Source organism: Alternaria burnsii, assembly GCF_013036055.1.
Source record: "Alternaria burnsii strain CBS107.38 chromosome Unknown 728, whole genome shotgun sequence".
NCBI classification, from domain to species: domain Eukaryota; kingdom Fungi; phylum Ascomycota; class Dothideomycetes; order Pleosporales; family Pleosporaceae; genus Alternaria; species Alternaria burnsii.
The window spans coordinates 25,199-37,120 of record NW_024066122.1 but is presented as its reverse complement, the minus strand read 5'-3'; the positions used below and the strand labels follow the sequence as shown (position 1 = coordinate 37,120).

Here is an 11,922-nt window from a genome sequence, read left to right as displayed (position 1 = left end):
AGATCCACCGTACTTCCCCAGAGTCAGAGCACATCCCCCATACCCCGTAGACCGTGGGCCCACATAGTCAACATTAGAGCTCTGTGACTGGTGATAGCGGCGATTTAGCCGAGCGACGAGGCGACGAGTGATCAGAGCGTAAGGGTAGAATGACGACTGCAGCGTTGAGGTTGCGAACATGGGGATAATGCATCGCGGAATACTAGTTCAGGGAAGGCGGAATGCTGTGTCGGCTGTCAAGTACGGAAGGTGAAGCGAGCGCGGGGTAAAAAGGAAAGTAGGCCGGGTGTGGGGAAAATCGGTGTCGAAACCCACGCTGCGACATGAACGCTGGGGAAACCGGGCGATAACTTCTGTACTCTTGTACGCATCTTTCGCAAAGTTGGAAACAGGACAGGCTCCCGATACCTAAACCCTTTTCGCGCATTCAGCCACGCAACTGCCTAATTAGCAAAGCAGCATCATGGAGTCCCCGCAATACTCCTCAAACGTCAATTTATCTCGCGGAAGAAATAAGTTGCAAATCAAGTAGCGCATCATAGGCCTATGATCTGCGCATCGTATTCAAAATTATCGAGCGCGAGGTTTTCCAAATCCAGGAGTACTCCCGATATACGAGAGACATTCGCATGAACTTATTCCTTCCACCGGTAAAAGGTTAGTGGCCAGTTCTTCGTGACGATAAACTCAAAATGCAGAAGTATAAAGATGCCAGACACTTAGATGGTTGGGTACGGGCACAACTGCTTGCTAAGAGATTCTCACCATGATGTGGACCAACTCTGTCCTTCTCACCCTCGCCGGGGTGACCCATGTCGCGTCGCAGTCATTCCAGCAAACGCCAGTGATGGGCTGGAACTCGTACAACCAGATGTCATGTAGCCCCAATACCCAAAAGATAACTACCACCATCAACTCTCTCTCCAGTCGTGGCTTTGTTGATGCAGGCTACAAGTTCTTCCAAATCGACTGTGGGTGGGCCTCAAGAGATGGACAACGTAACGCGACGAGCGGCGCTTTAAAGGTGGATCTCAATGCCTTTCCAGGCGGCTTGAAGCCTCTGAGTGACCTTGCAAGGTCCAAAGGCATGAAGTGGACCATGTATTCGGATGCTGGTGTGCGCATGTGCGACCCGCAAGCACCAAGCCCTGTCTTAGGCTCCTTGGGCCACGAAGCTGCGGATGCCGACTTCTTCAAGACGCTGAACACCGAATACGTCAAATGTGAGTTCTAAGAAGTAATCTCCCATCTTGATCGCCGTACTTACAACTCTTCAGACGACAATTGCTATGCCGATGGACCTGCAGCCAGCCAGAACGCCCCCAAAAACGCCAGGACCGATTTTGTCTCTCGCTTTGGCGTCATGTGGAAAGAACTTCAACGAGTCGGCATCCCTGGACTGCTGATCTGCCAATGGGGTGTACCTTTCAGCACATCCACTGGCTTACAAGGACCTGTTCAGTGGACTAAGGGCATCTCTACATCCTTCCGGCTGTCGGATGACATCACGTCAGGTTGGGCGTCTATGTTCCGCATCTACAATCAAGCCGTACACATTGCGAAGTCCGGCCTAGTAGGCCCCGGACATATCGCCGATGCTGATCTACTCATGGTGGGCAATTCTGGTATGACGTTCGACGAGCAAGCTACTCACTTCGCTGCATGGGCCATGTTGAAGTCGGCGCTGATGATATCGACTGATGTTCCAGCTTTATCAAATGAGCTTGTTGCTGTTCTGCAGAACAAGGACCTGATTGCTATCAATCAGGACTCAGCTGTCAAGCCGGTCACGCTCCGCCAGCGCTGGAGTGGAGATCGAGACCTTTGGGCCGGCGATCTTGCCAATGGAGATATGGCTGTCCTAGTTGTAGATATCAGCAACACTGCTCGTACGCTGAGCCTACAGCTTTCTGAGCTTGATATAGCTTCGGCGTCTATCAAGGATCTCTGGACTGGTACGACTATCAGCGGAGCTTCTCTTTCCAAACAAGTCAAAGCCCATGGATCTCTCGCCATCCGTCTCTCCAACATTCGCCGCTCGACAGCTACGAAGCCCACTTATACATTCGTCTCCGCATCGACTGGCTCCCTCTCTTCGGGTGCAAACACCCAATCCTGTTCCGGCTGCACCTCTTCTAATAAAGTCGGTAACCTGGGTGGGTCTTCGAACGGCCGTGTAACGATCTCCAATATTCGCACGTCCAAAGCTACACAGACAGTGCTTTTTGACTATATCAATGGCCAGGTTGACTACATGGGCGGTAGCAACGAGCGCGTCGCAGCGGTCAGCGTGAACGGAGGAGCCGCGAAGACTGTCAGCTTTCCTTTGAGCGGGTACAATTGGGATAAAGATGTGTACAAGAGTTATGGCGTAGAGTTGTCGGGCTTCAGCACTACAGGTACTAACACCATCACCATCTCTGGTGTCGGAAGCGCGTACGCACCAGACATTGATAGAATTGGTCTAGTTGCTTAGCACACGACCGGTCTCACTTCGGTGTATCACGGTCTTTCTAGCCACGGCTGATTAACCGCCTCAGCCACATCCAGTGGCCTGAATGTCTGTTTTGCGACAAGCTACGGATGTTTCTGAAGTACAATGAATAACAGCACTCTATATTCGGCCCGATCAAGCTTCAGGTCGTTATTCACGTTTATACTCGTGCAATCTCTCCTCCGTCCAACCAACCGCTTAGTACAATTCCGTGAGGCCTCTCTGCGTTACCCTTGCTTGAGCTGGTAGAGTGGTTGTTTCAGCCGTCACACACGCCAGTCCTTACGATATTCAAGGTGATATCCGAGCGTTCGGCCTTTCTGCTGCCCTTTAAATGACTGACCGTATTTCCAAGACAGCAAAGCCCGGTAAGTGTGACGTATGCTCGTCTCTTTGTAGTTCAGTGCATGAGCGAATATCAATTATTCCGGGCCTACAGTATCAGACACATAAGTACCTTCACTCATCTCGTCGATTGGAATATCACTTATCGCCACAAACCGCATCCTTCACCACAGCTCCATTCCTTACAGATACACAACATGCAGCTCCAGCACCTTATCCCCGCCGCGTTCTTCTCAGCCTCGGCTCTAGCGGCAACGTTCAACGGCTTCTCTGACACCGCCTGCCAGCGCTACGACGGCACATACATTCCCGTCACAGCAGCTCAACTCCAAGATCTCGTCGTCCAGGAATGGGCAACCACGGATGCGGTTCCAGAAGCATCTCGCTTCCTGACCACACCTGATGACAAGAAGAAATGCCCTTCCAACGAAGATGATACATATAGATGGGTGAGTTTGCACGATCTCGGCGTGCTGCCTTATATCAACACTTTGCATCCTTGGTGTGTACGTTGGTTGGTAAATCGTTACTGACTCGCCACTTTCTACCTTCCAGATCCAAATTCCACAATGGGAGCAAGGCAGCCAGTTTCCTGCAGGAAACGGTGGCGCGGTCGCAGTGGTTTACTATAAGGACACAGACACCTATAGCCTCTGCAGGTACCTTGCTGCTGCTCAGCAAGATGGATATGCAGGCATGTGCAGATAAACGGATGGTGGCATTAGATTAGTTCTATCGTCAGTAGCAGCTTGAACAGCATATGGGACGTATCAAGCGTACATTTACTGAGAATGTAATTGCCGCGATAGTAATTGACTTCCCATCCCCTTCTATATTCTAAGCCAAAGATTGAACAGATTCATATCTTCGCATTTGCGCCCTCCGTATTCATGCTGTGTTCATGACCAGCTCAGTTACTCCTCCGCCAACTCCTCAAGGTCCCCGCAAACCTCCTCCTCGTCAGATACACGAACCCCATGAACACAACCGCAAACACCAAACTGCCTGCCCCAGTCGTCTGGTTCTGCACGGCCTGCTTTTTTGCCTCCTCATAATATCCCTTCATCTTCTCCGTCATGCCATCGTCTTTCTCGAGATCAGGCATCGCCATGATCTTGACCACCAGTGCCGTCCAGCCAGTGAATTGTTGCGTGCGTTGTCCATCACCTCTAATAGGGTCGTACTGTTCCCATACGTACCCTGTCTTGAGGTAAGAATTAAAGACAGTATGGACAATGTTGCGACGGAGCTCGATATATATTTCACGGCAGCGTTGTTGTGACGGGCCGGGTATCAGGGCGAGGTCAAGTAGATTGGTCAGGATGAGGTAGTTCATGTTGATCCAGATGGGTGAGCGCCAGTAGTTATCTTCCTTTCCATAGGCTTCGTCCCCAGGGCTAAGACTACGGACGCCAAAGTCCGTCCATAGTTTTCCAGGGTCGCGAAGAAGGGTAAGCATGACTGGTAGATGTGGGTGCGATGCATCAGTGAAACCAGTGAGAAGCGGGAAGATTGAGAGATAGCCTTTATGGCAGGCATTTATATGTAGGTTATTCCGTACGACGGCATCACAATATATGTTCGACTCCTTTGCCCAGTGTATGGTGTCGATGTTGGTCTTGACGCCGCGGATATGATTCTGGAATGTGAGCGCATCGTGTGCATTTTCTGTTAAGAACGCGATGCGTTCAAGGGTCTGCGCCATGACGCCAACCCAGCACAATGCATCCAAATGCAATTCGGTGGTATCAGGAGGCTCTGCCCGAGGGTAATCATCCAGTCCACTGGCGAAGTTGGTTCCTGGTGTTCGACCCCGCCACCTGTAACCTTCGTTCAAGTTGGCTGCTGGGATGGAATGTGCCTCCACATCTCCAGATTGCGACTTCCGGAACCAATCGTAGTGCTTCTTGAGGTATGGATACATCTTTGCCATCAAGGCCTTTCCAGTCTCAGCTTTGGCAAGGTAAACCGAGTCATGGCCATGATACCTTGTCTTGCCCTTCAACATATCGATGAACTTTGAGATAACCAAAAACATTGTTGGTGGGTTAGCAATGTGCGGAAACTGAGTGACGAATTCAGCAGGCGTGCTACCCTCTGCTTCGGCGCCCAATATCTGCTCTCTTGCGATCCAGCCATCATCGTCCATGAGAAAAAGCCAATTGTCTATCACCTCTAAAGCGAGATCTGCATCCCATTCAATGACGGGCAAGAGATGAAAACCCTCATCCCATAAAAAGCCCCTTGGGAAGGCTGCGCGCGACGGTGTGTGTGTAAGAAGTTCGTATGGGCCTTTCGTCTTGGGTGTCGAGTGCTTCCTCGCATCGACTGATTTCTGCCAAAAGTTTCCCGTCGTCTCGGCATAGATGGCTTTCTTTGATGTGTCGACCTTGGCAGTACCAGTAAAATATCCTAGTCCACCCAATAGGTTCGACAAGGTGTTTTGAGCAAAGGCGCGGTGTTGATCGGTAGTAAAAGGGGTTTTCGGAATGAACGTGGTGGCGAAGTTCTTGTCAAAAGACTTGAGGGTACTCTCTAGACTGCTGGTAAGACCAGCGGCTTGGTAGTGTCAGTATGCTTGAATCCTAACCCACTCCGCTATGTGACATAGCTGAAACGAGAACTCACAAGTCATGGCTCGCTTCGCGGAATCACTGGAGTAAAGAATATCAAACTGCAGGAGGTCAGTCGCGGTAGAGACGTAAGATAGTGAGACTAACCTCAAATGATCCATGGCATACTAATTGGACTAATTGCATATTACCGTTACTCGGGGCGTTGCGCAGCACGATGTCATTTGGTCCTGGCTCTTTACGGTCTTTGGTTTGGTCTTTCAACGAATCCAGGAAGGTGGCTTGTCACACAAACTCATCAGCTAGCTACTCACACCAACAGATGAGGCTTGGAATACGGGTAGATGGGGTGGAAAAGATTTGGCATTCATTGCACTCACATTTGCCCTGCCATAGTTTATCTTCTGTTACGTTCAGCGTCTTAATGTATGCCACCTCACGCTTTTCTTCTGCGTTGATAGGTACAGGAATGTGGATACCAGCAGTCCCCAACTTTGGGTGCGCAATATTCATGTTCACTGCCTGGACGGTCTTGTCGTCGTCAGGTTCGAATTGCTGACGCGCCTCGAGCTTGCAGTCGGCGCAAGCTTCCATGGCCTGCATGCCAATGTAGAAGACTACAGTCGTCTTGAAGTCTTCCGGCGCGTCTGGTCTTGGTATGCCCCGTACGCGCAACCCCCAATTGCCCTGGCTCTGGCCTTCAGAGTACTTTACAAACTCAGTCACGAGGTTTATCTTGTTCCCAGGATCCTCTATGGATTGCCTGCCGCCCTCTCGTGCATCGTATGCGATCCAACCGTATCGGGCCATGCCTTCGCTCTGGTTTACGTTGTGGCGTAGTGCTGCATGTCTGGTCAGCACTGTAGGCGCAGCCTTACAATGACTACTTACTCGTCTCAACGTCTTCCAGCTTCGCCCACATGAGTCCCGCAACCAGACTCTTGGGCACGCGGGGGCGAAGACCCAAGTAGAGGTTCGGGCGATAAGGACCCCATAGCAGCGATTCGTTGCTGGTCGGTACTTTGTGGTCGATGGCGGACGTGGGTGAGAGAAGCGTGAAGAGGAGGGTCAGGAGGGTTGACGGGAGCATAGTGAAGTATGACGGGTATGACGCGTTTCACCACGCGTCGACCAATTGGTTGCAGACTAAACCGTCAGACACATGCAGCGGTGGCGCGAGGCTTCAGGGCATATCTCTGCTACGTTGGATTAGCTCTTAGCTGACCGCGACAGCAATGCGCCGGCAATATCGGACATTATGCCCAGCCAAAGCTGTCTTGGACCCTGCTGTGCCTTGATTGGACGATGCGCTCTGCTAGCATGTGACGCCATGGCCAAAACAACTCTACTCTCGTCCTCAATCGCAAATCAAGGGCATGCGATAAGAATCACTATCCGTTTTACACATCACTCTTTGATGCTATAGCTACAATACGCCGGTTGCAAGGTACCCGATCTCCAGCCATTCAGATACCGCAAATGTCTGCCAATGGCGTTGTTGCTTTCTATCTTCCAAGCTACATCTACCTCTCAGTACTGCTCAAGTCTGCTACATGAAATGATTGATGTTCTACATTCGTAGGAGCGGTACAACGCTGGCAATGGAAGAAAGGCTAGCTGCGGTCCTCAGCCGCCATGCTCCCGCGCGACGTCAGCGGTTGATGCTGGGTCCACCCACGATGCCGAGCCCCCACAATCTGCAAGTGCGGACGGGCGAACTAAAAAGCAGCCATCCCGCCTTGGACACTGACGATCCCGATCGACTCTAGGATAGCAAGATATAAAGACGCTGTGCAGATTTTAGCATCATACCATCTTACAAACATCATATCAACATGGAAGAGCAAGTAGAACGCCTCGTAAACAAGGTTTGGGGTACATGACACCTGACGCCAGGGTACAACACACGCATTGACCTGGTTATAGACAAATATCAAGATGTTCCTGCGTCGAAACGATTACTGATTGCAGTATCTGGCATTCCAGGGTCTGGTAGGTACATACATGGCAAGTTTGGCTCTCCAACCAGCTGACCACCACCAGGCAAAACAACGCTCGCAGCCATAGTTTCGACCAAACTCAACGAGAAGCATGCACAACAGTCGCCGGGTACCGCCAACAGTAATCCACTAGCAGCCTTCATACCAATGGATGGCTTCCATCTATCACGCCAACAGCTTGATGCAATGCCAGATCCAGACAGCGCACATGCTAGAAGAGGCGCGGCTTTCACGTTTGATGGCGATTCCTTCTACAGCTTGGTGAAGAAATTACGAGAGCCTATATGTCCAGAGAGTTCGACTTTGTATGCACCCAGCTTCGATCACGCGCTCAAAGACCCGGTCGAGAACGACATTGCCATCTCGCCATCCGTACGCATCGTCATATTCGAAGGCAACTACTGCTCATTGGATAAGGCGCCCTGGAATGAAGCAGCGAAGCTCATGGACGAGCTCTGGTTCGTGGATGTAGATTTCGATGTTGCGCGGAAGAGGTTGGTTCATCGTCATGTCAAGGCTGGCATCGCCAAGAATGAGGAGGAAGCGCGAAAGAGGGCCGATGAGAATGACCTTGTGAACGGACAAGAGATAGTGGACTTGAGGCTGGATGTACATGAGCTGATCAAGAGTCAAGAGGACCGCCATTGGGCACCAGAGCAGCAAGGTGTCGGAGACGGGGAGGATGAGGGTACTAAAGGTGGAATAGCCGGCCGGATATGATGCAGATCATTGGAAGTGGAGCATGATACTGTACATTACCAGTGGCTGATGTCTAGTTGCATTTGACACAAAGTCTACGTTGAGGGTATACACTTGCGATATGCTGCAAGTACCTTAAGAAGAATTACAGCGAATACCTTTAATTTACGCCCTTGTTATATCTTCCGCTCAGCAACTACACATCGTCTCTCATAGCGTGGCAAGAGAGTAGGCTTCCTGTACATGTTGTAGTACTGAACATCGCTGCTGTCTAGCGTTGTCCAAGATACGGATCCACCAGTACCAATCAGCCTCAATGCGCACTTTTCGGCCTCACCCATGATCCACATCTGCTCAAGATCTTTCTCAACCTTAATTTCAATCTTGACTTTGCGGAATCTGCCATTCCAGTGTTCTTTCCACGCATCGATGAACCAATCGGTCCTGTCCGGCATCCAGGCGTACTGGACGCTTCTCCATCCCCAAACCAGCTCCAAACACGCGTTTTTGAGATACAAGTCATTTATTAGCTTGAGGAAAAGATTGTTCAGGTATCCTACGCGGATATAATTTTTCGGGGTGTCGTTCAGGTAGCGAAGCTTGATGTTTCGTACGCCGTCGTTAGTGAGAATAAGTGAATTCGGTGCTCCCGCGAGTTCTCTTTCAGGACCAGTTATCCGCTTAAGCGGCTGGAAAGTGAAGGTCCGTGCAATTAAATCCAGGACTTCGTAAAGCACCTGTCGACTAGATAGCATCCAGAGTGGAAGACCTCGACATACTGGTTCCGAGGCCTCGATGGAAACTTCCGAATGGTGTGTCGCAATGACCATGAGCTCATCCACGCGAAATGTAGGAGGTGGTTGTTCGAGAGCCTTCGTATAGATTTGATCTCGAATCTCACGAGGGAGACTTAGAAGCGCGTTTCCATGCTGAGAGGTGATCTTCGAGAGTGGCGGACGAGACACTTTGCTTGATACTTGTAAGCGTTTGGAGGTCTGACTGCCTTTTGATGGTGATGCAGCGCGCTTCTTAGACGGTGGGTTCCTGTTGCTAGTCATGTCGTCCTCTATGTTCCAGATGTGAAATACAGCTGAGGCGGCTGTTGTCGACTTGTCGACTGAGTGAGATGTGAGTAACCAAGTTGATCGAGTGATTGTGGTAAGCGCGGATATCGGCTGTAGATTCATTCGGGTTTGTAACCGACAAGAGAGAGCAAGGCGGAATATTATATGCTAAAGAGAACCGGTAATGATGCTAGCAGCGCTCGTGACTATGGGCACAGTCTTCTTTCCATAGTAAAGGGAAAGGAGTAGATAAAAGTCTTCAGCTTAGTTGAATTGCTGCCTACGTTCGCATGCTTGGAATCGAGATAGTAGTATCGCCGTATCAATTTGAGTAAGCTAAAATGAAGACTATATGTCCAACCTCGTTGAATACAACAGCGGAGATTGCTACATTCCAAAAACCATCGAGTCTAACTAAGAGCTCACTAGTTGACTGCGAAAGGCTTGTGGCAATGAACTGTTCAAACCTTACGTTCAACCAGCAAAGGCTTTACCCAAATGTTGAGTTCACGAAATTTAAGCCGTCAAACCGAAGCCTCCTCTGTCCAGCAGAATTTCACTTTCCTGTGTCTTACTAATAAGTCTTTGCGAGCACTTCTTAGCAAGTTCCATCATCCTTGACATCATTGTTTGATCCCTTTCAGAGTATTCGATAGTAACGCTCACCTTGCGGAACCAGTCGTTCCACTTGGCGACAAAGCAATCGAGGACCTCTTTCTCACCTTGCGGCCAATTGACATGATTAGATCCGAAGTCTGCATGTCCATCAAGCCACGAGCGTCTCCATCTCAACTGCAGACACGAGTCTTTGCAAAGTCCATGATAGATTGGTTAAGCCGCTCACGGTCACGCTCTTTCTGTTCGCCTAACTCAATCTCAATCTCACGCTCGTCGGCGCCCGGCAGAAATCAAGCGTCACCGCCAGGTTGGAAGGCAAAATTGCTGATTCTGCCTCTGCCACCGTAAGTAAGCGTGTTCGGAGGCAAACAGATATGCGTTTTGCAATACTTTTTAACTAATTGGGTAGATTCGTTGTTGAGTTTTGGAGAGGTAGGTACGGAAGCGGCGAAAGACGTCCATTGCTTCGATGAGAACTTGTTTACAAGTCAAAGTCCAGATGGGTAGGCCAGTGAGCATGCCAGTGTTTCAGTCATACTCGCGGTAGGTGGAAGCGCTTGCCAACGCATAAGCTGAGAGTTCTTCGCTGACGACAAATGAGCGGGCAGCATCTCCGAAGGCGTACTTGTAAATCTCATCTCGAATCTCCAATGGAAGATCAAGGAGTAGGTTAGGCGATGATCTAGGCACTAACGCGGCACGGTCGGCTGACTCTAGCATATCTTCTGCGTGAGAAGGACGTGAAAGTGAAAAGTGACTGTGTGTTCTGCGGCATGTTCAGTTCGCTCGTGATAAATTTAGTGTTAAGTTGAGCAGCGGAAGTAGAATTTGTTGGTGTATGCGGGAGGCTCCAGGGCCTGTATAAATCCTACGCAGGTGGAGTGATTTTGTAGCATTTATCTGGTCAGTGCTGCGTCCGGAATACCTTCGTTGAGAACGAAAGTCGATATTTGTCACGAGATTGATACACAGAACCCAATCGCTGGCTGAGTGAAGGTTGTACGCTGCAGCACTCACCCATTATGGCTTTCCACCACAACATACCTTGTCTGCATCTTGCATTCATCTTTTTTGAACCCTCCATCGTCTTCTATATCCTTCTCCTTCCATCTCATACTTGTCTCACCCTTGCCTTTCTCACCGACAAGCCTCTTCGCAGTCCGTTCCACCAAATTTGTCGCCATCCTCCCAGCAAAAGTCTTACTAGGCTCACTTCTTACTGTAACCTTCACACGTTCCAATTCACCAACCCATTTATCCAGAATCTTGCTCCTAACAACCGGCTGGTCACCAGGAACTAGTGTACCAACATCGTAGATCCAGTGCATGTGTAGCTCCCTGACGCCCGTGCCAGCCTTGTGCAAGATATTTAGCATCGCCTCATCAGCAGGCCAAAGTTTGATTTGCAACAACTGATGATCTCGCAATCTGTAAGCGCCTGGGAGAGACCCCAGTTCGTTCGGCCTCGTATTGAAATAACACCGCACGAGGTTTATCCCAGTGGGCAGTATTGCATCTTCGTGTTCGGCTTGCGTTTCCGAATCTACATCTTGGATCCAACTTGGTGTTGCGCGATCCAGCACCACTGTTTTGATAGCCTCGAAGACCAACCGGTTTGGGACATCGGTTTCTTCTACGGTCTTCACTTGCTGGATTGCAGACAGCGTGGAAGAGGTGAACGCGAATTCTCTTGACATTAAACTCATACCTTCTCTTAGCATCTGTCTGCATGCCGATAACCAGATCGGCAAGCCTCGTTGTCGGAATAAGAATTTGGACAATCGGTCATGGACGATACTTTTGGGTATGGCGAGGATTGATGTCGGTGGCGTACAAGAAATTGAGGCTTCGATTGTTCGAAAACCCCACGAGTAAATGTAGATAATATCACGCAACTCGGTTGGGAGGGAAAGTATCAGACAGAAGGTCGAAGACGAGCTCAAAGAGCTATGCGTGGTCCGGTGTTGAGCCATGCTGTTCGTACAAACGAGTGCAGTCATGTTTCCACACAACTGCTTGAAAAACTAGACAATTGGTAGTTTTGTAAAGACGACTGAAGATAAGAGGGCACGCAACGTCCCTCATGGATGTACATATACGTGTGTCGGGATAAGGCACCAACGATCACG

At 50.0% G+C, this 11,922-nt stretch overlaps 4 protein-coding genes across 4 annotated transcripts; 2 read left to right on the top strand and 2 right to left on the bottom strand.

Moving 5' to 3' along the window:
- Nucleotides 1–766: 766 nt before the first annotated feature.
- Nucleotides 767–3,547, top strand: GT037_009366 (carbohydrate-binding module family 35 protein; the record flags this gene model as incomplete). Its single annotated transcript, XM_038934413.1, has 5 exons — nt 767–1,223; nt 1,278–2,436; nt 2,850–2,862; nt 3,028–3,345; nt 3,395–3,547. The coding sequence occupies 5 exons, from the start codon at nt 767–769 to the stop codon at nt 3,545–3,547; spliced, it is 2,100 nt and encodes a 699-aa protein (XP_038782688.1).
- A 202-nt stretch (nt 3,548–3,749) lies between these two features.
- Nucleotides 3,750–6,502, bottom strand: GT037_009365 (glycoside hydrolase family 63 protein; the record flags this gene model as incomplete). Its single annotated transcript, XM_038934412.1, has 5 exons — nt 3,750–5,398; nt 5,468–5,513; nt 5,560–5,693; nt 5,793–6,254; nt 6,304–6,502. The coding sequence occupies 5 exons, from the start codon at nt 6,500–6,502 to the stop codon at nt 3,750–3,752; spliced, it is 2,490 nt and encodes an 829-aa protein (XP_038782687.1).
- A 745-nt stretch (nt 6,503–7,247) lies between these two features.
- GT037_009364 (p-loop containing nucleoside triphosphate hydrolase protein) lies at nt 7,248–8,132 on the top strand (the record flags this gene model as incomplete). The annotated part of the gene is made up of 3 exons (XM_038934411.1): nt 7,248–7,287; nt 7,339–7,404; nt 7,456–8,132. The coding sequence occupies 3 exons, from the start codon at nt 7,248–7,250 to the stop codon at nt 8,130–8,132; spliced, it is 783 nt and encodes a 260-aa protein (XP_038782686.1).
- A 155-nt stretch (nt 8,133–8,287) lies between these two features.
- Nucleotides 8,288–11,517, bottom strand: GT037_009363 (uncharacterized protein; the record flags this gene model as incomplete). The annotated part of the gene is made up of 3 exons (XM_038934410.1): nt 8,288–9,343; nt 9,460–9,511; nt 10,838–11,517. Coding segments are annotated over 3 exons (1,788 nt in total), but the record flags the coding sequence as incomplete, so codon positions are not given.
- Between the last annotated feature and the right edge of the window lie 405 nt (nt 11,518–11,922).